The sequence below is a fragment of the Dermacentor albipictus genome, chromosome 9 (genome assembly GCF_038994185.2).
Source record: "Dermacentor albipictus isolate Rhodes 1998 colony chromosome 9, USDA_Dalb.pri_finalv2, whole genome shotgun sequence".
NCBI classification, from domain to species: domain Eukaryota; kingdom Metazoa; phylum Arthropoda; class Arachnida; order Ixodida; family Ixodidae; genus Dermacentor; species Dermacentor albipictus.
In genome coordinates this window covers 156,100-181,233 of record NC_091829.1, presented here as the reverse complement: position 1 = coordinate 181,233, position 25,134 = coordinate 156,100, and the positions used below count along the sequence as shown (strand labels likewise).

General features: G+C 46.6%; 3 protein-coding genes across 6 annotated transcripts; 1 reads left to right on the top strand and 2 right to left on the bottom strand.

Moving 5' to 3' along the window:
• Positions 1–408: 408 nt before the first annotated feature.
• LOC135909213 (mitochondrial import inner membrane translocase subunit Tim29) lies at positions 409–5,910 on the bottom strand. 2 transcript variants are annotated; one of them, XM_065441086.2, is made up of 3 exons: positions 5,728–5,910; positions 5,577–5,654; positions 409–926 (listed from the first exon to the last, which is right to left on the bottom strand). In XM_065441086.2, the coding sequence occupies exons 1-3, from the start codon at positions 5,756–5,758 to the stop codon at positions 550–552; spliced, it is 486 nt and encodes a 161-aa protein (XP_065297158.1). In that variant the 5' UTR covers positions 5,759–5,910; the 3' UTR covers positions 409–549. The 2 variants fall into 2 exon arrangements, with proteins under 2 accessions (XP_065297158.1, XP_065297157.1); XM_065441085.2 differs by having other exon boundaries at positions 5,553–5,654; positions 5,728–5,908.
• Positions 5,911–6,116: 206 nt separating this feature from the next.
• Positions 6,117–20,029, top strand: LOC135909212 (uncharacterized oxidoreductase ZK1290.5-like). Of its 3 annotated transcripts, none has more exons than XM_065441084.2 (5): positions 6,117–6,579; positions 6,703–7,226; positions 7,285–7,455; positions 19,719–19,786; positions 19,884–20,029. In XM_065441084.2, the coding sequence occupies exons 1-5, from the start codon at positions 6,423–6,425 to the stop codon at positions 19,936–19,938; spliced, it is 975 nt and encodes a 324-aa protein (XP_065297156.1). In that variant the 5' UTR covers positions 6,117–6,422; the 3' UTR covers positions 19,939–20,029. The 3 variants fall into 3 exon arrangements, with proteins under 3 accessions (XP_065297156.1, XP_065297154.1, XP_065297155.1); XM_065441082.2 differs by having other exon boundaries at positions 6,118–6,579; positions 19,592–19,786; positions 19,884–20,024; XM_065441083.2 differs by having other exon boundaries at positions 6,123–6,579; positions 19,604–19,786; positions 19,884–20,024.
• Positions 19,832–25,018, bottom strand: LOC135909215 (protein SMIM7 homolog). The gene is made up of 5 exons (XM_065441087.2): positions 24,762–25,018; positions 24,634–24,675; positions 20,125–20,174; positions 19,976–20,066; positions 19,832–19,911 (listed from the first exon to the last, which is right to left on the bottom strand). Exons 1-5 carry the CDS (start codon positions 24,785–24,787, stop codon positions 19,896–19,898), a joined length of 225 nt encoding a protein of 74 aa, XP_065297159.1. The 5' UTR covers positions 24,788–25,018; the 3' UTR covers positions 19,832–19,895.
• Between the last annotated feature and the right edge of the window lie 116 nt (positions 25,019–25,134).

Genomic DNA, 25,134 nt, shown 5'->3' with positions numbered 1-25,134 from the left:
CATGTTTGGCCAAGAGCTGTTCGCCATCTACTTGGTTATGGAACACTTTCGACATTTTCTAGAGGGACGCTTCTTCCATGTCCTTACCGAGCACAAACCAGTGACCTCCGCCTTGGTGTCCAGCATTACCGTTGAACGTGGATGGGATGCACAAGATTCTTACAGCTGCTCAGTAGCATTTAGCATGTTTTTGTCTCGTCAGCACGAAAAATTATTGCCGCGACACTGCATATATCAGCTCGGTGCATCATTATATGGTACTAACTAAAAGGACCTACTATGATGTAGCTCATGTCATATTTGCTTATTAAATCGACAAGCTAACATGGCAAATGTATTAGCAACACTGCAAAGTTACTCCACGTGTTCCTACAGGTTGTGCATGTTGAGAATGAACATGATCTCTCATTTGTTAACCATTGATTTATTCATAATCAGTGCACTCAATTAAGCCTCAGGTTTTTATTCCCACAACTGTTTTGTCATAATATGGTTATCTGACAGTGTGTGGATGCACATCTGCATGACAGTCTCCTCTTGGCACCAGTCTTATTGCCACTGTGTGTGGTTGACGTCACAGTCTTGCATCTTGCGCCTCAGATTGAGCCATGTTCCAAGGAGGCCAACATCAACCAGTCGATGCCGTTCAAACAATGGCCGTGGTTGCAGGTACGTGCAGCGTGCTGCATACAAGTCGCATCCCTCACCATGATCACTTTCCCACACAACTGTTGCCAGCAGCAAGTCCCAGGAACGCAAAGCACCATGGCAGCAACATGCCTCCAGGTGCCGCACATGTGCCTCAGATTCTGGGTTGCGCGTCCTGTCACTCAGCAGCAGCAGGTCATTTGCACTGGAGCCCAGTGCATCAAGGAATGAATCTGGGTCTGGCTTGGTGGCCACCAGTACGCACAGTGCCCCACTACCTGCACAGGGCACAATCATCCTTTCATCATTCACTCACTCAATACTGAAAACCATGTAAAATATTTTATTCCAGTGGTTATACAATAGGTAGTAAAGCCACAAAAACTGGAAGACATTTTAAGAGAAACTCCAAAGAATTTCAGCTGTATTGGTAAATTATAGTTCTATAATACCAACAAGGCCACTCTTACTTTTATTGTAGGCTTCGCAAGCCAGAAAAGATGCAAAAATCTATACAGGTGGTGATGCCACCTTGAAGTTCCCGCACAAGTTCGTCATTACCTATTGCCTTTTGACAGTGCCTGCATGGCCTAGTTAAGTTTTTAAATTGTTACCTAAAGGAGCCAAGAATAGAACTTTGAAGTTTCGGAAACTTCTACTGTGACACCAGAAAAACAGAGAGAGAGAGAGAGAGAGAGAAAAGAAAAAGATACATTTAAAGCACCCACACTAGAGGCTCAACACAAAATTTGCAACATCAAAGGTAGTACTTTATTTTCTCATCTAATAGTGAACCTCTTAGTGTAGAATTAATGAAAATGGAATGTTCAGAGAGTACTTATCAGTCTAAACTGGTTTTGCCTTTCTCCTTAGTGCTCCTTAACACCACTTTTCCTACATGACACCTGCTCCTCTGCCAGATTTATCCCATATTCACAAAATGGCATAGACTGAAAGCTCTTCCTTAACCCCAGCGAGCTAGACACTGCTTGAGCAATGCTCCTAGACGATGTGCTCAGACTGTTTGAGGTCTATCTCAATTCTTTGTGTAGTTTTACAGAATTTTGGTTGGCAGAAATGTTGACAAGTGTTTCTGAAATCTAGCGATGACCTCAGTCGACAGGTATCGCTGCTCTCCGCTTTGTTGGATACTCACAAAAGCATGTGTGCCAAGGAGGGTGAAGCTAAAGAATTTTAGTTCTTGAACAAATTGGGCTTTTTGGTGATTAGTGACACCTTTGATGTGGCCGACATCACACAGGGAACTACAAAAACTAAAAGTCACCAACGATTACGATACTCCTCAACGCGAAATTTGAGCGCAGCTCTATATGACTTTTCATTTCATGTCTCAATATTTTGTAGGTCAGTGGCTCTGACATCGGGTGGGGATGTTCGGTTGAGAAGAGACTGTGGGTGGCAGGTTAGAAAATACCATCAAGGTAATGCACTTCTGGTAAGAACCTGTCGGCTGGGCAGGTCAACCCTTTGACACACTGTTTGACAGAAAGCCATGCCAAGATTCCTGACAGATTAACACTACTTCACTGCCTTTAGTACTGCAAAATATTTCAGCCTTCGTCTTGGGACAACTACACGCATGGCAGATAAATCCAGGCACAGGCTGCCCCCTCCCCCGCAGGTCTCCAATTTGGCTACACTTTTGTGTACTTGTTCTCGTTACTGCCATCATAGCCTCCGAGATAGTTTTTCGAGAAGCTATGGTACTGTTGGTGCCACATTAGTACATCTAAAAGACGTTCTTTGCCGCAATTTAACAAACACAAAAGGAACACACATAAAGACAACACTGGTTTAATTGGACTATGACCCATGAATATATATACACATACACACATTGCGCTGGCTGTTAACAAATCTACGTTACCCAGTGGTCAAACAATCTAGTTTCCGATTTTTAGAGCATGATAGATGTATCGCTAATGCAATTTGCACCTTTCTTTTTTATACAGTAAGCTTCCATTAGCTCACATGCTGTTTGAAATCTACTTCTGCCAAGAGTCCTAATCTCAGAAAAACGTGGTTTGCACATGCAGGCCTTGCAGTGCGCAGGCAAAATGTGCCACGCCATCTTTCATTAGATTTAGTACGTGTAAATTGCAGCAAAAAAACGTCTTTTTAGCAAGCACCAACTAGGCCAAGAAGCAGTTCTGTTGCAACATATTATTAGTACATCGTGCGAGCACAGCACGGAATTGACCTGCATGCTTGACAGCTCCCTTGCAAATTGTAGTTAAATACAGTGCCACACAACTTGACCTTGTATGCTGAGGAAAGCTGCCTATGGCCACCCTCTGGAAGAATTGTGGCGGCAAACAGAAAACATCTTGTGCCAACGCCAACTTTCTCACAAATGCTCGGTAGGTTACCTGGGAAAAAAATCATACTGAAATTGGCTGTTAGGACTCATAATTATATAGTTCAGAGCGAGGTTCTAAATGTTACAGAATTCCCGTCTACTGTCAATACATCGGCATCTACATGGGAGTATGGTTACAAAAAAACAGCTGTAACTTCTTTTATTGAAACTATCCCGAAAGAAATATGTCAATTAACCACTAAGACAACTCTAACATTACGCCAGGTTTCATTTAGTTGTCACGATTACGTAATTCACAGTGAACTTGTAAATATTGTGGAATTCCCATTATTTTTTGTCAATACATGAGCTTCTACGGAAGGGAAACGAACAGCCCCATGTTTGTCTGCTAGAATAAAACTTTAGTCTTTCCAAGTTTTATTCAGGTAATTAACTAGGAAGTATGCTCAATCGCAAATAACTAAACAAATGTGTTTTGTTTCGTGCACTCCTTTGGACTGCACCTCGGTCAATGCATATCGTCGCTCGCATTGAGGCTGTTCAACAGCCACCTACGTCTAAGCAGTGATGTAGTGTGTGCCTGATAAGGTGACCAAGGGGGATATTGGTACCACTTCACTCCACCGTTCACTATGGAAAGCCCATCTGCAATTTATACATCTGAAGAACAAAGTCTCTCCGATGAGCGATGTCGAGAGCAACGGCGGGAGGCGGACCATCGTCATTGTGCCAACCCGGCAGCCCTATTAGCAGACCGTGTCCGTGAGTAAGCAACAAGCAAGAGCCGCCGCCGCCGCCGAGAACGCAGCCAACTGTCAGCAACTCCACCAGGGCACGGGGCTGGGATTCAACGGCGCATATGCAAGGTTCCAGAGATACTTTCTCGATCACAACTTCCGATCAAGCTGTCATGCATGTGATCGATTGTGATTTAATAATGACCTCTCACAAATCGACTGCTTACATTTGTAAGAGCGATGGCAGTAGGCGGTATGTATATTTACATATCAACAAAACTCTATACCAACAATTTCACCATAGCAATTTCACTGGTCAACCACCTTCACAAGGTGGAATGGCTCCTCAGTTTTTTGACAAATGTGGATGCAGGAATGAAAATAGTATTTTTGTCACCGTAATAATCGTCGTCATACTACTAGTACTTCGTGTCAGTGAAGTGCTGGCCTTGCGCATGGATGCAAATATTTTGTCAAAAGACTTGTATACTACAACACAGCACTTCAAATGAAAGGTGTTTTACATGTTACAATATTTTACCAATGTATCCTGCTGGCAACTATCTATGTATTGAACTTGTACCTCCACTCCTTCAGCTAGCTTACTGTTGAGTGCGCTAGATGGCAACATATGGCAAGGTTTTGCCCGTTAGCACTGAACTTAGCGTCGCAAGTTGGTAGGTGGGCGTTATTAATGTGAAAGCATTGTATGACCCACAAGGCAGAAAAGCCGGCCTTGTTCAAGGGGACTTCATCAGCGCCTTGCATGCTGTTGGTAGCCATAAACATAGTGAATGGTATAACAATGTTCACGAGTAGTAATTATGGGCAAATAATGTTAGAGTAAGGTGACCTAAGCCAGAGGAAAGCTAATTGGCTGGCAAGGTTCGGACTGGTGTTGTACAAGTCGCGGGCCGCTTTTTTTGTCGTGACGATAGTTTGGATTTTTTACAAGCACAGAGGAGGGAACATGTAACCGACAAAACGACAGCTCAGGAGAGCACCTGAAATTTTAATAAAGGAGACGGTGCAGGGTCTTCAAGGGACCCAAGGGGTAGCGAGGGGTTCAAAGCTGGAAGTAGGGCAGCCCGTAAGCGTGCCAGGGGGTGTTCGCATAAAAAATTGGCTGTCCGCTTATGCGGGCAGCCGATCTTGTACACCCCTGGCACGCGTCCAGGTTCTAGCTTGGGTGTCCTGGAGGCGCCGCCAATAATGCGATATAATGACACGTTGTTACAATTAGTAAGAAACTCGAGTGAACAAATATACGTCCAGCCGTCAACTTGCAACGCCAAGTTTAGCACTACTGCACCCCGCAACTTCTGCAACACCAGTCAGAACTTTGCCAATTAGTGTGAAGTGGATTAAAGTTGGTACAAATTACGGCAAGGTGGAGTTACGAAGGACACGCGACTGTATGTCACGTATGGACGTAACCAAATAAGAGTACTTTCGCACTCAATTCACGTAAGGATACTTAAGTGACTTAATCTTCATATTTTTCAACCGCCTTTTGTAATTACAAGAGCGTGTCATTATTATTATTGGCGGTCCCTGCAGGACATCAAAGCAGAAACCCGGGCTGGTACATGGGTTGGGGCTCGCCGAGACTCCAACAACCCACCACCCTGCTATAATAGCAGGATCAAAGCCCGAAAGGATGTAGTCTTGCTGAACCCTTGACCGTCAGTGTGTCATTGAACTGCAGCACGATGAGATCAACTCGAAATATTGCGCGAAATGTTTAGCGAAGAAGCCGACTCCAGATGCGTCGAGGTCGGCAGCTAAAACCGCCAAACTAAAAGCTGGATTCTACAGAAGCGAACCTGCCAGCATGAGAGCTGCCTTGCCTGGCCGGCTCCTTGAATCCTTCACAATGTCCTTCACAGCAGCGCCGTAGTCTTGCAACAGGCTCTTCCAGTACGTGCCTGCAATATATACCTCATTACAGTGCATATTTCGCAAGGAACCAGCGTCTGGCCAGCTATACGTCGTACTCACCTAGGCGTAACGCCAGTCGCGCGATCATCATGCCCAACAAACGCCCAGCGCCTACCAATGCATAGAATGAACATAGAGTTTCGCTATGCTTTCTCACTACATTATTCTAGTGATAAACTCTCATGAGAATGAAGAACTAGCTTATTTGACTGTATACTTTAATTCGTATTTTTTCAACTAGGGGCGCTCAACGGGGATAAATGTTTGATAAATTAACATATATAACCGAAAAACATAGTTACCATGTCATTTCTTACAAAATAATTAGACAATTGTGTTTATTTTTGTTATTAGGGTATGTGATTTACTACTTGAATAAAGGTTTTAGACCTCACTGACGTGCGTTAAGCAGCCATAAGTTTCCAAATCCCCCACGTTTTCCCTTTCGCGCCTGCGCACAAACGTCGGGCGATGCCTCATATGAACGCCTCGTCAGTGAACCTGACAACCTGACCTAGCAGTCCATGTAGCAGACGGTCTCAAATACTGACTGTGACGAAACTGTGTTTTGTGTTCTTGCTTTCCCATTACTTTCTACGTCCTACTCTGTGGCATCGGCAAACGCCTGCCCCGAGTCAAAAGGGATTAGGATCACTTATTCACAACGCACTGTGAAAGGTACAGCTTGCCTTGTCGAAGTATGTTAATTCTGTGGCTGAGCCATAGCTAGCCATGGCTAGAGTCAATCACTCAACATGAGCAATTCAGCTGAACCAAGGCAATCAAGGACTGAACCTAGCCCATGCCGGTGCGCTAAATGTCAGTTTCCAATGAGTGCGCCTCTTGAGTGCAGTTCTATCCACGAGTGCGTTTCTCTCCGCAATGGCATCCGCATGCCCATCCTTGGCTTGGGTGAGTACGTGCTGAGCTTAGCGTCAGAAGTTGGCGGCTGGATTGTATTTTTATCGTCCCGACGAAAAACGCCACACGACTTTTGCAACACCTGTGAGCACGTTGCCTTCGTTATCTCCGCAGGTACATCGCACAGTGGCGGGTACTGCCACTCAACCGTGGTATACGCTTTGCGCCACTGTGGATACCGGCTCGTCGACACTGCCAGGCGCTACGGCTGCGAACAGTATCTGGGTGAGGCTATCGCGGACAGCGGCGTGCCACGCGAGGAGCTCTTCCTCGCCACAAAACTGTGGCCGCGCGACTACCAGGGCGCTGGGGGCGACGGGCCACGGAATGCATTCCGGGGATCGTTGGAACGGCTCGCAGTTGACTACCTAGACCTGTACCTGATGCATTGGCCCGAGTGCCCGACTGAGTGCGTGGACCGACAACGCACGCTGGACGACACGTGGCGCCAGCTAGAGCTCCTTTATGATGAGGGTCTGTGCCGCGCCGTGGGCGTCAGCAACTACGAACGAGACGACCTTGAGCGCCTTCTAGACGTGTGCAGCCTGGTGCCGCACGTGAACCAGCTCGAGTTCCATCCACACCATGCGCCTGAGGAACTGCTGCGCTTCTGCGCGAGCCAGGGCATCCTCTTCCAGGCAGGCAGTGGGTGTTCGGGTGTCAGCCCTTTACGCTGAGGCGCTACTGCTACTGCAGGGCTACTCACCACTGGCCAAGGGCCGCCTGCTGGCCGACCCCGTAGTGTGCCGTGTGGCCCAGCACCACCGACGCTCATCCGCCCAGGTGCTGGTGCGATGGTCGCTGCAGAAAGGTGTCGTGGCCATCCCCAAGTCAACGCAGCGGGACCGGGTGCGCGAAAACGCTCAGGTACGCTTTTGGCTAACCTCTGTGCTTTTGCCATTGAATAACAAATCCGTCTGTGCGAGCAGCGACTTCAATTTTGTTGATGTAAATGAGAAACAACAAACCACAGAAAACGGAACCTTGCAGAACTCCTCAGATGGTGGTACATAATTGAGAATCGGACTCGTTTACACCGAGAAACTGCAGTCTGTTACTAAGTAATGTTCGATCCAAGCAAGAATGTGTGGGTCGAGGTTAAGTTTACAGCTTGAAACAGAGAAGGTGATAGGCAACTAAGTGGAAAGCTTTGTGGAAGTTCGGAAAGATGCAGTCACTGGCAAGCCCTCTATCGAAAGCAGCAAGAACATCATTTGTAAACGCAATAAATTGTCCCGCATGAAAATTTCTTGTGAAATCCGTGCTGAAAACGGCTAAGGATTGAATTGTTTTCCAGAAAGTTCACTAGATAAAATATTATGCTCCAGCATTTTGCATGGTATGCGAGTCAAGGATATCATCCTAGTGGCGAACTGGCATCACCGGATTTAAACACTGGCACAACCTAACCATACCTACCTTATAGTGTTCAGGCAAGGGGTGCAATACTACTGTGGTACAATTATAGAATATTGAGTTTTCATGTTTCCTATAAATTTAGTATCAATACCATCAGCACGTGACAATGGTTACACTTTTAATGTTTGCATTAACTTAAGCACGCCAAAAGAATCATTTGCAATAGGGTCCATACATGCATTTGTGCTGGTGCACAGGGGCCAAGTGAATTGAGCTGCTCGAAAGCCCTGAAATCTCATCATTCATAACAATATAGCATTCAGCACAAGGAACAGCTACCTGTTAGCTTGAACAAGTGAAACTTTCTTTTTTGTGATGCCTGTAACACTCCAAGATTTCTTTGAATTTTGAACTAGCTATGATAAAAAGTATGCTTGCTGTCTTTAGCTGCATTCTTGAATAACTGAACGGCATGAAGGTAAGATGACCAGTATTTGATGACACCAGTATTGATGACCAGTATTGATGACCAGTATTGATGACCAGTACTGATGACCAGTATTGATCACACCACAATTTTTAGCTCTGATGAACCTTCTTTTTTTTTTAATCAAGGATTTTACTGAAACATTAAGCCATGATGAGTGATGCCTACAGAGGATCATATGTTGTGGTATACAGGGTGTCTTATCATGCACCAAGATTTAAAAATATGCAAATGCCTTGTATCTGGACAGAACCAAGATAATGTTGTTTGCCGTGACCAAGATTAACTCCTTAAATATTATGATTAGATAGAAAGTGTCAATAAGCAAATTCTAAAGCAAGGGGAAAAAATCCCGATACATCTTTCTTTTGCTTAATACATGCAAAGTGCCTCGACTGCCCAGTGCACGCAGCCGTACAGGCCTGGCCATTAGAAGCGGTGCCGTACGCAGTCGTAAGTATGCCAAACGCTGAGGTGGCCTGCAGTAGGGGTGTCATGGAACTCCTCAAGAACTGATGCCCGGAGATGGTGTGGTACAAGTAAAAATTCTGGTCCTTCAGCGCGTAAGCTGCGACGGTAGAGAATGTCATCGCGGAGCATGAACATGTGTAGCGTGGACTCGGAATGTCCAGAATTGAGACGATCAATGAGAACACATGAGCAGTCATCACGTTGTTCATCGCGGATGCTGTGCACATCATAAATGGCCAGGACACTCTACAGGAAATTCAGGGCGGTTGACAGGATGATGGCAGAGGCAGTTGCCATCCTTGTGCAAACGGCCTGATTTGTATAAAACTGCAAAATAATATTCTTAGAGCTCTGGAGTCCATCTACCCAATTGTCCAGTGGGGTCTTTAAAGGGATGCTAAAGTGAAAAAATGATTTCTTCTGCATCAGTAAATTACCGTTCAACACCAAAAACACCACTCTTGCAACGCTGAGATGTTTGGCAAGCCAGAAAAAGCGCAAGAACGAAATACGGGTGGCGACGCCTACTTAAGTTCCCGTACTTGGGGGCTATGACGTCTCTGTTTTTGATGGCATCTTCTAGGGCCTACTAATTATATATAACGGTACAGATTGACTACATTGTGTTCTAAAGGAACCAAATATTAAACATGGCAAGTTTCGGGAACCTTTATTCAGCCAAGGCGGCCCAAATGCGAAAACATACTTTGGAATCCCTGACGTCACGCTGATGTACCGGCACTGGGGTTCCGACGCGAAATTCAAAGACTGATACTTGGACCTTCATTTTCTCATCTAATAATCAAACTGTTTTTTTTAACTGACTGCCGGCAGGGTTCTCAAACAATGCTTCATTAGTCAAAACTGATTTATTGTTTCGCTTTAGTGTCCCTTTAAGTGAGGAGAGTCAGCGCAAGGCGTCGTGATCGGTAACCACGGAAAATGTGCGGCTGTACAAGTCAAGCTGGAATTTGGCAACTGCCCAAACTAACGCCAGCCACTCCTGTTCAGTAATTGAAAAATTCCTGTTGGCGGGTGACAGGAGGCAGCTGGTGTATGCAATTACGCGGTTTGTGTTACACTGCAATTGAACAAGTACAGCCCCAATTCCATGGCCACTGGCACCTGTGTGAAGTTCAGTGGCGGCAGGTGGATCATAATGAGCCAGCAATGGAGGAGCCGTGAGCAAGCGTACGAGGGTGGAGAAGGCTTTGTTTTGAGCAAGCTCCATGTGAAAGCAACGTCCTTAACTAAATGGTGAGTGGGGCGAGTGGTTTCAGCGAAATTCTTGATAAAACGACAGAAATGCGAGCATAGTCTAACAAAGCTTCTTATGTCTGTGATGGAAGACTGAACAGGAAAGTTCTGGACAGCATGAATCCTGTCAAGGTTGGGTTGAATGTCAGGGGCACTGACAAGATGACCAAGAATGGTAATTCGACGTCTAAAGTGTCACTTGGATCAGTTCATTTGTAGGCCGGTGCATTGGAAGATAGCCGTGAAGTAAGGACTCCATCATTCTTTCGAAGGTATCCGGGGCATTGCAAAGGCAGAATGGCATACCCTTGAATTGGTAGAGGCAGTCATTTGTTACAAAGGCAGTTTTCTCACAGTCCAGGTAATCTACCAAGATTTACCAATAGTCTGATCGGAGGTCTATCGATGAAAAGTACTTGGCTCCGTGCAAGCAGTCCTAGGCACCATCAATATGTGGCAAGGGCTCGACATCCTCGCGCGTGATTTTGTTGAGGTGTCTGTAATCCCCACATAAGCACTGCCATCCTTCTTCTTGACAAGGACAACAGGGGATGCCCGCGTACTGATTGATGGCTCGATAACACCTTTAGTGAACATCTTACCGACTTCTCATTGTATCTCTTGTCGTTCAGCATGTGAAACACCGTACAGTTGGCGACGTATCGGCTTGGCGTCATCGGTGTAAATGCGATGAGTGACCACTGATGTCTGGGCTAAAGGGCGGCCATTAAGGTAAAATATAGTGCAGTAGGTTTCCAAGAGACGGCGGAGGCCAGCAGCTTGTGCTAGAAGGTCAGGTGCAATTATCTTGCTAAGTTAGTCTGTGAGAGTCGGTGAATCGGAGGTTCCTGTAGAGGGCGACAGAATTTCGGCCTCAAGAGCTGATATTTCACAATCATTCTCAGGTGAGATGTTGCCTAATGACATGCGTCCGGCAACGATTTGAGTCGAGCAGTTAAAATTAAGGAAAGGGAGTGAAGTTTGATTGCCTGTAACACCAAGCATGGCATGGGGAACGGCCAAATTTCTTTCAAGCAGTATGTCAGCGGTGGCACATAGTACACAGACGCCATCAGGAGCAGATGGTAACGGCAGAAGAGTAAATTACAAAGTGGCTTGAGGCGACAGGCGGATGTTTTCGGGAGAGCATAACTGTAGTTGTGTGACTGGTTGACTACAGCAGCCGTGAGGCAGTTCAAGCTGAATGACACTAGACGTGCACTCAAGCAGGGCTGAACGGGACGATAAAAAGTCTAAGCCCAGTATAACGTCGTAAGGGCATTGTTCCAAAATGGCAAACAGCCACTAGGTGCCCCGTGATGCCAGTGTGAGCAGTGCACATACCAAGCACGGTAGGCATTGCTCCGTCGTCGAAGCAGAGGGTGCATGGTGCAGCCGGTGTGAGAAATTTGTTCAGGCCTTGGTGCAATTGGGCACTCATCACTGAAACTTTCGTGCCAGTGTCAATGAGTGCTGCGACACTGACGCCAACTAAAACGTCCATCTAGTTTGTTTTGTCGGCAAAGTGATCGGAGAGCTTTGCAGTCGAGTCGTCAATGCAGCGTCACCTCCGGGAGCTGTACCAGTTAGTTTCCCGGAGACTGGCATCGGGGCTGCATCAGGGACGGTGGGCAACGAGCCTGCCATGATAGAGACCATGGTGGACGAACTGGTACGGAACAGGACTGGTGACGTTGGAACGACGACGAGAAACTGTTCCTCCAAGGAAAACGAGCGTCATTGTTTGGCGGTTCTTGTGCCATTGGAGGCTGGTAACAACGCTCGCTCTGTTCTGGGTGATAACTGGTGAATGGCGGTCGCAAGGGCGAGGAGATAGTACAGTTGTTACAGTGGTGAGCAATGCGACTAATATGCCGGCCGGCAAAACAGATTGGCCGGTCGTCTGCAGTTCGCTGCTCGGCTGGATTTTGGTAGCGTGCAGGATACCGCAGACCAGTCGATGGACCTGCAGCCAGAGACAGCTGTGAAGTGGCAGCAGCACATGCAGAATGAACTCCCAAGATTAGAGAGTTCCTTGCGGACTATTGTCTGCACAAATGGTGCTGTAGCCAAGTTGTTCAGCTCACTGGGGCGAGGAAAAGGGCTGCAGGAGCCTTGGCTTCAAGTTCTTGCCCACACTATCCACGTCAGGTCCTGTGATGATGGTCACTGCACTCCCAGCATGTCGTCACAACAGGGTGTCACAGCTGTGTTCGGCAGACGTGCAAACGGCATTGCAGTGCGGTGGCTCTTGACCTGCTCAAAGTGTTGACTCTCTTTTATGATGTCCTGTACTGTTTCACAATTTTTTAATCAGCAATCGGATGTTGAGGAACCTCGATGACAAGTCAATAGTAAACCTAACAAATTTTATGCAAGAGTGTTGGGACAAGGGTAAAATCCCCAAAGAATGGAAGGAGGCTAAATTAGTCCTAATTCCAAAACCGGGGAAAGAGCTCAGTCTCGAAAACCTCAGACCAATATCCCTCACGTCATGCGTCGGGAAACTAATGGAACACGTGATACAATCTAGAATTAGCAGATACTTGGAAGACCAAGACACGTACCCTGACACAATGATAGGCTTCAGAGCACACCTATCTGCGTGCGATGTCATGCTACAGCTTAAAGAGCAAATTATTGACCACCAAACGAAGGACACGAAAGCCATCGTTGGCTTAGACGTGGCCAAAGCATTTGACAACGTAGACCACAAGGCAATCTTCGAACAATTGAATAGCCTAAACGTAGGGAGACGTACCTACGAGTATATAAAGGACTTTCTAACTGACAGAACAGTAACGGTCAGTCTAGGGGGTAATGAGGAGAAAGGGATAGAGCTCAGCAATAAGGGGACACCGCAGGGCTCGGTGCTTTCACCCACTCTCTTTAACATAGTAATGGTGGGACTCCCGCACAAACTTAAGGACTTACGGGGTCTCGAACATACGATCTATGCGGACGACATCACCCTATGGATAAACAGAGGAAGTGACGCCTACATATAAGAAATGCTGCAAAAGGCCATCAATAGAATTGAAGAGCACTTAGAAAAAGCCGGACTTAAATGTTCAGACACGAAGTCGGAGGCTCTCTTCATCAGTCCACAGAAAATGCGAAAGGAAATTCCTAACCACGGGATAAAACTCGCGGTTAATGGGGACGCAATTCCAAACGTAAAAGCTATACGAGTGCTAGGCATGCACATTCAGGACAATCTAAGAAATACGGAAACGATTAGAAAGCTTGAAATGAGTGTTAGCCAAACTTGTCGACTCCTCAGAAGAATCGCCAACAAGAAGGCAGGCATGAGGGAGGCTAACCTATTAAGGATAGTACAGTCCTGCGCGATCAGCAAATCACATACGCAACGCCGTACCTTAATCTAACAAGGGCCGAGAAAAACAAAATAGAAATCCTCGTCAGGAAAGGAGTTAAAACAGCCCTAAACCTTCCACCATGCACCTCTACGCACAGGATATTAAACATGGGCATTTCCAACACCCTAGAAGAGTTCATCGAAGCCACACTAGTCTCCCAGCAACAGAGACTAATGAGAAGCAGAGGTGGTCTGAGACTTCTAGAGAAACTAGGATACAAAACTAGCAACAAAATACGAAACACGGGAGCCATTCCGTTGCAAATCAGAGATAGGATACGCATACCACCGCTCCTGAAGAATATGCATCCCAGTCACCATCAGGATAGGAGGAAAGACAGGGTTAAAGCACTACAAAAATCACTAGATAAAACGCAAGGGGTTTTCTACACGGATGCAGCAGAATATGAAAGCAGACCAGGTTTTGTCTCAGTGACGACACAGGCTAACGGTGAGAACTCAAAGAGCTGCAGTACCCCGCAAAACAGAGTGGAGGTTGCAGAGGAGGTGGCCATAGCCCTAGCTTTGACTCAAAAAGGGGTCAAAATCATAGTGTCAGATTCGAAAACAGCCATCAGAACAGCATCAGGAATTATACCGCAGGGAGAATCTCCAAAGAGGCGCTCAACATATTGGAGAAAGGACCAATTCCAGAAGAATTAGTAAACCTTATATGGACTCCTGCCCACGAAGGCTTGCCCGGCAACGAGAAAGCGCACGCATTGGCCCGAGAGCTTATTTACCGGTACACCAATGCAGCCTCTCCAGCCAGGGAGCCCCTACAAAAAGAAGGCATAAACACTTACAGCGAAATTCTCGCTTATTGTAGAATGGGAAGGAAAACACTGCCAGAGGCGCATAAGAAACTAAGTAAGCAAGAAGAAATAACATGGAGGCAACTGCAAGCGGGGGTGATCTGCAACCCCTACATTCTGAAGAGATGGCACGATAACATTGAGAACATGAACTGCAAACACTGCGGGGCAAAGGCGGACATGATCCACATAATATGGACATGTCCTAGATACAGTAGACCAGACAGGGATAGACAATCCTGGGAGACTTTAATGACCAGCTCGAAGGAAGATGATCAACGAGAAGTCATCCGCATGGCCCTGGACACCGCTGAGCTCCGAGGAGCATCAGCCAGCTGAAAAGGGAGGAGCAATCCGAAGAGACAGGAAGACTCCTGACTCTTCGGGGCTCTTTTTGCGGCTGCAAATAAACGTTATTTCTCTCTTAACGTGACCAGGTTGAACGCATCGTCAGCGATTCCCTTCAGTACATGCTCAACCTTGTCTGACTCGGCCATATTGCTGTTGGCCTTACGGCACAGAGCCAGCACAGTCTTGGATGTAACACGCATGATTCTGTGGACATTTGGGCACGGGTCTCTATTTCTTTCTTAGCGGTGCTCTTCCAACCAGTGGGATGGCCGAACTAGTCTCTAAGCTTCTGTTTGCACATGTCCCAGTTGGTAAGCTCTTCCGGGTGGTTGTCATACCACACCTTTTCCGTGCCTTGTAGGTGGACGACCAAGTTAACCCACATAATCGTCAGATCCCATTTGTTGTGGGCACTTGCACTCTCATATGTGGCGATCCAGTCTTCCACGTCAAGGTAGTCAGTGCCACAGAACGTTCCTGGATGCCGCAGCTGATCCAGCACAACAGTCAGGGTTGTAGGCGTTGATGTGGGCCATGCCATTTTGAGTCCTGTTTTGTCCGTCATATTGTCCAGCCTGAGGTGACAACCACTGCGGAACTCTGTTATTGTTTCTCTTGGGTATCCCACACCTTCACCAATTTTTTACATTGCAGAAGTCACATATAAAGATGTATTTATAATTTATACAAGAGAGGCAACGATGCATAAACAAGGTGGCTCTCGAGACTGATTCCGCCTCCATACATCAAATCGTCTTCTGACTGGCGCCACTCTTGGTTGCACCATAGCAGTATGACTGAACCGGGGTGGGGGTTGGGGGGACGGCATGCATAAATGGCGCCAAGAATGTAGGTGGCAAAAAGTTCAGGACTTAGGCAGAGCGTCTTGCCACTGCCCGATCCCTTGACACCAGACTGCCATGGCCAGTAGCCTAACTGCAGTTCACCTACCCCATTGTAACACGTGCTGCTGAAAGCCACTCCTAACAAAACGTCTCCGCAGTCTTCACAACAGCTGGGTGTAAGACGGATCATTTTAAAATCAGAGCTGCTAACCCTTATTTTAAGGCAAACTACGGATGCCGTAATTTTTACATAGGCTTTGAACACAGAAAGCAGTCCTGCATCGGACTGTCTGCCTCATACCTTCTCGAGTGTGATCAAATAATGATACGAGTCACGTGACGAAGGCTACAATACCACGATCGCAAGTTCCCTCCATATGTCTTCAAGCAAGTTGAATAGCATGTCACCGAAAGTGAGTGAGACTTTCATCGTGTGATGCTAACGAAATATAGCTCAAAGGTTCATTCCTGTATTTTATGTGCAGGACAACATATCATGTGCACAATGCAGGAAGCGCCATTGAGTAACAGGCAACTTGCAAAATACTATGCACCCTCTTCCGTACGTAGTCATGGCCGAACCACTCGCTAGAAGATCTGGTGAGAAAACAATGCTTAAAACAAACCTGGGCTGCAACAGGTCTCTTTTTGCCCTTTGCCTTTCTTTTTCTGTGTCAAGTAATGATTGAAGGAAATGCCAATCCTTTTGCTGTTAATGAAAAACAGATTGCGCATTTTATAGACCATTGCAAAAATCCTAGCTTGCTGTCTTGCCTGACTGTTTGGCATTTTATTTATTTTATTTCATTCGTACTGCCAATCGCAATGGGGATTTTAGCTCTTCTTCACAGACACCCTCTATGTGCGGTCTCTCAACGGAAGGAGTCTGAGTGAAACGGATTTATAATTTCTGCGAAAATTTGTTGTCCTCATGGTTCCCAACCCCATACCTAGCCGCTGAGACGAAATGTATTGTTGCCATTCAAGCACTTCTGGGCTACTAAGCATAGTTAAAAACTCGAGAGACCCAACTTCAGATCCACCCGTCATTCATTCCTCTTACTCCTCGTTCTTGCCAATCTGCACACCAGCTCATGTGGTTGACCAGGGCGCTGTGAAAAGACGCGCCGCAGGTGCCCCTTTCCTTTCAGCAGCAAGTGATGGTGGCAGGTTTGATCCTTTCAAGAGCGACCGTGTCCTCACACATATTCTGCAGTATAGTAAACTGGTGTTCTGGACACGTGACCACTGGGAAGGGCCCGTCATATTGAGGTTGAAGAGGATGACAAGGCCCGTCTGTATAGATGAAAACAAGAGGATGTTTGCAGGCTTCTTGAGGACAGGAAAACATCGCATGGACTGGTGTGAGCAGAAGTCGATGAAGGACGCAATGTTTGCATGAAGGGCCGTAGACACCGGAAGAAAGACCCTCGTTTAGCAGCAATAGGCAGCATGGGATAGGCGGTGACAAGATCACCCACCAAGTATAGGGTGCAGCCGTAAACCATCTTGGCTACTGAGTAGGAGAGTTCTGGTTGGAGGTTAGATCGAAGGCCAAGCAGTACGATGGGTAGGTCTGAAATCCAATTGTCAGCACAAGGCTGAGCAGCAAGCGCGGCTTTCTACTGGTGCTGCAGCCTCTTGACAATGCCGTTGGATGCTGGGTGACATGCATTTGTACAAGTGTCCACACAGCCCATATGATCTTAGGAAGATGCTGGACAGCACACCAAAACAGCTGATCTATATAGACTGGAAAGCTTGGGCAACTGTCCCCGCTGTGATGCCAGGTATGGGAGCTGCTTCAGGCCACTGAGTGCACTGATCAATACACCTAAGCCTGTACTTATAACCACTGAATGGTGGCAAAGGTCCAACAATGTCTATATGAATGGTGTCGAGGCGTGCAACGGGGAGGGGACCACATGGTGGTGTAAAATGCCGCTGATACCAGCATTGTGGCCATGACTGCAAAGAGAAGCTGTAGAAGGACGGTGGGAAGGTCTTGGTGAATGATATGGTCATCACCCAAAACGTTGTCTCTGAAGTATATCAATGAGGTGTCGTCCCGTGTTATGAGGTTGTTCGCCACATCTGCAAGACATTGAATGTCTGTGCGAATCTCAGCGATTCATCTTGCTTTGGTGAGGTAGGTTTTGAAGTGGAAAATCGGTTGGTCAGCAAAGCTACTGCAAGGGTGGAAGAAGTGTGCCGCTCGGAACTTGCAGCAGCTATGGATAGCTGGGAAGGCACTATTTCGCATACCTTGTTGGCGAGGGTGGCCAGCGCAGACAGATTCAGCTCCGATAGTGATGCCAAAACCATCTGAACCTTGGGTGGTAGGCGCTAAATAAACAGTTCCTTTAGTAGTCTGTTGTTAAAACATGAAACCCAAGTGCTGAGAAGTGCTTGCATTTGTCCGAGTTGACCTGGACGGCAATCGCCAAGCTCAGTTGATGATAGCAGCACTTGCAGCCGCTTCCGTTCGGGAATAGCCCTGCGCTCAAGGATGGCCTTCTTCAGCGTATCGTATGGAGTCCGGCATGGTGGCGCAGTTAGGATGTCACACACCTTGACGGCGAGGTCATAGGGCAGGGTGCCAAGTAGGTAGCTATACCTTGCTTGCTGTCATGCTAGAGACCCAAAAATGGACCTCCACCTGAAAATTCACAGGGATTGTGGCGCGAAATACGTTTCGTGACAAGGGCACAGAAAAAAAGACAGTGAAGTGCCGAACTACCAACTTTTTAATAACAGCCTGAGAAACAAAGAAGAAAACTTCTGCGCATGCAAAAAGAGCCAAGGTGTGATGTAGCACTAGATGGCCATGATAGCATATTGCCTGAGAAACAAAGAAAAAACAACTTCCGAGCGTGCAAAGAGAGCGAAGGTTTGACGTAGAACTACGTGGTCGTGATAGCATATTTTGAAGAAAGTGCATTTCTGCAGAATGTTTTCTTCGTATTAAGAAAGCGAATTAAAAGGATGAGTAAGCAAAGTAGACTAAACAAATTAAGGGGGTGGGGGGGGTGTACATCATATGCCCATCTTTAATGCATTCGCACTTGGGCTTTCACCTTCAAGTCGTTTTGGGGAAAACATAAGAGATGCTGTGAATCTTTTTCCAACGCCCAAGCGCTTGCTTTGCTCGTGCCTTTGGAGACTTAGTTGTCATGGGCACATCAGTGCTGTGACAAATGAAAGCAAATGAGATATTGCAAAAAAATATAAAAGAAAATGGAGGCATTTCCTACAACAGTCTGGCAATATAAGGAACTTCCATTTAGAGACGCTTTAAAGAAAACCACAGTGTCAAAATTAATCCGCAGTCAGCCACTACGTAGTGCCTCATAATCAGATTAGTTTTGGCACATACAGCCCCATAATTCAATTAAAGTTTAATACTTCTGCCATGGTATGATGTGCCATGTGAGGCAATGACAATGCTCCACCCTCTCAAAGGTTATCAAATATGGTGTACAACAACGCTTCAAGCAAACACCTTCCCCTATGTGTTCTGTGCGCTACACAGAGAAACCAGCAGTGGTGCACGTAAGGTACCGTTTAACGTCAACTTACCACTCTCGTGTTGCACTGAACGTTGACGAAATTAAACATTTGCAGTCAACATCACCGCTAATCATTGTCAAAGCAAACAGCACAAAAAGCTTTGCTTACATAGATTCCCACAGTGTGTGGGATCTGTGTAGTGTATGCTATAACTGAAAGCCTGAGCACTTAAAACCATGAAGAGCTGGGTGAATTCTGGTTCAGATAACAGAATTTACATTTTGTCATAAATTTGGCATATGTGCTGTGCTAGCAGAAAACAGTAACCAACTCATATAGGAAATCACAAGAAAGTGAAGGATTCATGTGCTTTGCAATACTTAGCTAAATTTTTTGCACTGCTGACAAAAATGTATCTGCCTGGTGCTAGTATTTATTTTTCCACGTATCTGGGTCCACTCCTTTGTGTTTGTCTTGAATGTCTGTAGTACTGTTCTTGCTTTGAGGCTGAAGCAGCTTGTGAATGCAGCACATCATGCAGGTATTTGACTTTGAGCTGAGCCCAGACGACATGGCTGCCTTGGGGACACTTAATTGTGGGCAGCGTTACATTGAGAGAGCAGGCGTGCAGTCCAAGATTGATTCACTCCTTCCAGATGGCTACAAGCTGGCTGGACGACTCAGCCTGCGCAACTACAGCTGAGCTACTGCGATGCGCTGCCATGTATGTGCACATCATAATAAATATTGTGCTTTGTCACATGTGAAATGTGCTGTCCAAAGACTTTTATTCATCAACACATTCCATTTTCCTGTTGCAGCGTTTGGTTTCATCAGGAACTGAAGAACCTGAAAAAGCAAGTGCACCAGTCATAAGTTTGCAAGTCTACTGTCCTCTTGAGGGCTCACTCACACCAACATAAGGAACATCACTAGGATGTTCCAGAGACCAATCAAAGCCCTGAAGTAGCGAATGGTGCCAAGGAGATTGCAGATCTTGCTACCTGAAAGGAGAGATGCTGATGCAACATGCTGCCAATACCTTGTGCAACTGAATCATACCAGCTGTCATCTCCATTTTCTCTATGAATCCTTCATCCCGAGAAGTTGGCCTGCAAATTGCAATGGAAGTAGCTGCTTATGCTGCCAACAAGAAATATTTGGCAATGAAAAACCCTACAGAATGTGCAGTTAGTGTAAAAAATATGATCATGGAGCACTGCGTTGCACAGTAGTAAGTTCACTCGCAGCATGGCATGCTCTGAAATCCATTTGCACATGGGAATTCAGTTTGAAACATATAGCAGCTGACAAAACCTTGTTCCATGGTATAGTCTTTCTGTATGCATTACACGTCAGTGCAGTTAATAAACAGCTCTGTACTGGCTGAAAAACTCTCACTGTTGCTTACACCAGAAATCTATTGACTGTACAATAGTTTTCTAATGCTATACTTTACCCCTGCTAAGCTTTTTGGTCAGTGTAGGTGTCTAGGCGCACCGAGGGCCGATAGCATTGTTTGTGCTATAGTATAGCACTTATATGCTTGCGCGTCACCTGCATTCATGAAGTGAAATGTCAATAACTTTTTTCTCTGTGTTTCGCACTTCAATCGGCCTCATTTCACATCAAGTTCATGTGCGCTGACACCCAAAAGCTTGCAAAGCATGACCAATTTTCTTTTTTGCCTGCTGCTCTGGTGCTGTGTGCCACAATGCGCCATGCACATGAAGTAGCAGGATGTAATTTTACTTGTACTTCAAGATAACAATCTTCACGACACATGGCTAACAATGCTAAGAAAGGGCAATGAACCAAAGTTGGGTTTCCAGCAAGCACTTCCGAGAAGGCAACTTTGCGGACTAGGAATGCAAATGTTCGGTCAGTAACGGTGTGTTAGATCGAAAAAATCTGAACACGTTTCTGATCAGGAAAAAAAATGCACGAAAGTGTATATACTTAGTTTTGCAAATCGTAGATTCGTCTCACCATATGTGGTCTGTCCATGAAAGCTCTCCGTATGCTTTAAAGGTGACATGCCTGACGTGACGGATTGGCAACCAGCACCCCCCCCCCCCCCCGGCGGAGCCGCTAGACCCAGGGAACGGAAGACATCCCTAATGCTTTCGTTATGTGTGACGTACAGCTACATATAGCTAATAAACCATCAAACATTCTGGAACTTTGGATTTGCCACAGATGATAGTTTCTTAAGAGGAAGGTTTAGCTCGGGTGCACCAATCTAAATACATGTAAAAGGAGAATTCGTTTTCCTCGCCAACCACTGCACCAAACTTGATAAGTTTTTTTGTTTAAATGCAACAAAGTTCAATATAGTGACTGAACCTAAAACGGACAAAATAGACATGTTACACACAGTGGCGTAGCAACGGGTGGGTGTTACCTACGTCCGAAGACACCTGAAAATTGTCGATATCCTCGCCTTCCTCGACAACACCCGGGGGGGGGGGGGAGGGGGTGACAGAAGAGCTATCGGCCCCGTGTTCCAGACGACCTAGCTGCGCCACTAGTTACACGTGAATCTCAACAAATTTAATGGGTAAATATAGCTTTTGCAGAACCCTTCTACATAACGTAACAAATTGATGTAATATATGAATTGACACAACGAGTTTGTCTGCTTTGAATGATCTAATGGATGCCCTCTACAGAACCGCGATACCTGTTCTTGGCGGAGAGCTATTAATTTGTAAACGAGCTTATATTAATTCTTTAAACAAAACCCGAAATCGAAATTCCGCTTCTAACAGTCACTAGAATTTAACTCTCTCTCAAATGCAAGAACTTTCATTAAAATCGCTCCGGGCGTTATCTCAGAAAAGCGTATTTGCGTTTTACATTATTTGAAAGGCCGCGTCCAACGTTACTGAACTAGCTTCAGTTTTAAAACTCGGCGCCGTTGTGCGGAACCGCCACCCGCCCGCGCGTTCGCGGCGCTGCAGTCGCACCCAGCTTCACTTCCTCACTAGCTGGCTACGCGGGCGGGCCGGACTAAGCACGCGGTGCAGCGTTGGTGTATTCTGTGGTTCGTTGTTGGCGGCGAATTTCAGCAAACATGTAATCCGTGAAACTAGCCTTCGCCGAGTTTCTTGAAAATATCAGCAGACGATGCCGACGTGCTGCGTACCTGGCTGCATAGGCCGCTATCGGAACGATGTCGACAGTTCGGCGCACCACTTTTTCTGTGCTCCCAGCAATGCGACGCTTCGCTCGGCGTGATGATGATGAAGCAACATTTACTGGGCCCGAAATAAATCGGTGGTGCACGCGGCACCAGACGGGGTGGTTCCCTAGTTACGGGACCCATATGTTTCCAGCAGCTCCTGGCCCCTGTCAGTGCGAGCTGAATCGGTAGGGCGGGGCTGGATAACAAGGTCTCCCATCGCTCAAGGGGTTGGGGATGCTCGGCGTGAAACAGAGCGATTCCTCGTGCTGACCGGGAACTCACTGCGAAATCAACAGCACGCGCTCGTGCCACTGCTCCCGCGTTCGTCGTCGTCTTCCACAGCTGGCTGTGTGGCCGTTCATCTTTCCAGCGTAGAATTTCACTTCACTTCTGTCATCGTAATGGGGAGCCCGCGTTTACGAGGGTATGAGCCATTGCTTAAGGGAGTATGAGCTACTCATGGTCATACGTAACGGAAAGATTTAATTTCGAAGAATCACAAGCAGCAAATCGCAGGCGAAGGCTGCTAACCACGCACGCCGAGCAAACTCGAGACATCGAACGCAAGCGACAACTGCGGACATGCCGTCAGTGACGTTCTCTCTCGCAGCCGATTGTGTGAGTAACCTCATAACTGAGAAATACTTTAATGAACCCTCGGGATTAATCCAGTGATAAACACAGGGACCGCACGTGTCAGCTTCGCTGATTAAGCATCTTCGCGGAATAAAAAATCCGACTTCTTTTTTTTTGTGTGTGTGGCTTGTGTGTACAAAGACCAACCTCATCTTTTTGTAGCGCTTCTTTGGCGTGGTGAGAAGCTTCGGTGGGAATGAAGATCATCCTACAATCACGCACTTTGGCCAGATATTCAGACTCGTGAGCCTAAACTGCGCGAAACGTTAAGACGACAGGAAGAAACAACATTTAGAAACGCAGCTTCTGCGCTTCGCTGTATGCGTTTCTCCCTTTCGTGCAGTTTACCCTTCTTTCAGTATTAACGAACTGGCGCGATAAATCTTATTGCTGTAGGTGGATACCGCTTTCTCCTGGTATCACTAATTCGGACAAGGGAGAACGCCAAGCGAGCATGAAACACACGCAAACTGCCCGTCCGCACAAGCTCAAGGCTGTGACGAGGCGTCTGCAGTAGAGCCCGATGGAACAGCGTTGCCCTCTGGCGGCTGTCACAGAAGTGGCGACAGCGGCTGTAAGCGCATATGTTCTTTATTCTATGGTAAGCGCGCGGGCAGTTACAACTGAAGCTAGTCTAGTAACGTTGGCCGCGTCGGAGTTGGGTCCGAGCTAGAGCTTCCTCTTGAGAAGCAACGTTCCGAACAACAAATGGGCTTTCGAGATTTATAAAAAATAACTTTGACGTAGTAGTTCTCTCCACCTTGCAGGCTTCCGCAGAAGTAATGAATAAAGGGAAAATCAGACATCCACCCGTTCGTGGCAATTGCTACAAAGGAAACCCATACGGGTTCCTCGAAAGAAAGCCTCATAGTTGAAGAAAAACTCGTCCTGGTCCGGGACTTGAACCCTGGACCACCGCCTTTCCGGGGCAGCCGCTCTACCATCTGAGCTAGCCAGGCGCCTAGCAGATGGCAGGGCGAAGTCGTATTGTCGACAACCCGAAGCAAAGACAAGAGTTTGACGTAATAGTTCTGCGGAAACCCGCAAGGTGGAGAGAAGTAATTGTAGTAATTTTTAGCAATTGCTACGAACGGGTGGATGTCTGATTTTTCCCCTTTATTCAAAAAGTAACTTTATGCTCAAAAAAAAAAAAAAAGCGACGTAACTTCTTTCCGTAGTACAAAATACAAAAGTTCCACTCGAGCTCAGCAGTTCAACGCCACAGCCACTGGGCTACCGCTGCGGGTACAAAAGTTCCACTACTTCGCCGTTTCCGAGTTTTGTAAAACATTATTACTCCAACAACGTTTCTAAGGCTGTATTGCACAAATCTCGTTTACTGTGCCGAACATAACTCTACCGGCACAATTTTCAAACGTAGGGGCAGTTACCTACGTGCGCAGTGTTGCACAAACCTTGTTCACGGTACCGAACATAACGCTACCAGCACAATTTTTAAAAGAAGGGGCAGCTGCCTACATGCGCAGAACAGAATGGCGATACATGGTTTGTGCCACATACTGCTGCCAGCCTACCAGTGTTCGGCATTCTCCATCGATCAACAGCAACGCTGATCAACAGTGGGTGAAAAAGAAAAACGTAACTGTAGCTAACATTTCGACACGGGGTTTTGTCTTCGTCTCGCCAATAATTGCGCCTTTACATCTAAATTCGTCTATCGTGTACTCTAGATCTATCTGTAGGAAAGTAAGGTCACGTTTGCCTTAGGAACCCTGAATGACACTTACAGCTTAAAGTTTATAACGGCACCGGCGTTCAGCAGCAACGTTCTGTAAAACAAAGAAAAAAGACGTAAAAGAAAGAATCTTGCTAGCTTAAAAACACGAGTAGTTTCATTACTGCAGTCGCCGCTTACCCGAAGAGAATTATATCTGAGAGCATATCGCCACGGCGATCTTGATGAGCGTCGAACCGCAGTTCCCTTACTGCCAACTGCTAGCTTTCACATCCAACTGCTAATTTGCTATACTTGCATCAGCACCCACGCACAAAATAAACACGGTAACGCTAACTAGAGTACTGCTGGAATACGGCCTACGCCGAGCTTAGTTGCAATGTTGCAATGTTAGTTGGCAGCGCCACGCTCCCCTCCTTCTCTTTTTTCCGCATTGGATTGGCGCGGCTCGCTACGTGCACGTGTGTGTTTGCGCTCGCATTTCCGAGCCAATGCCTCCAACCACAACCATTAATGTATGAATCTCTACGACCACACTCATATCACGACCACG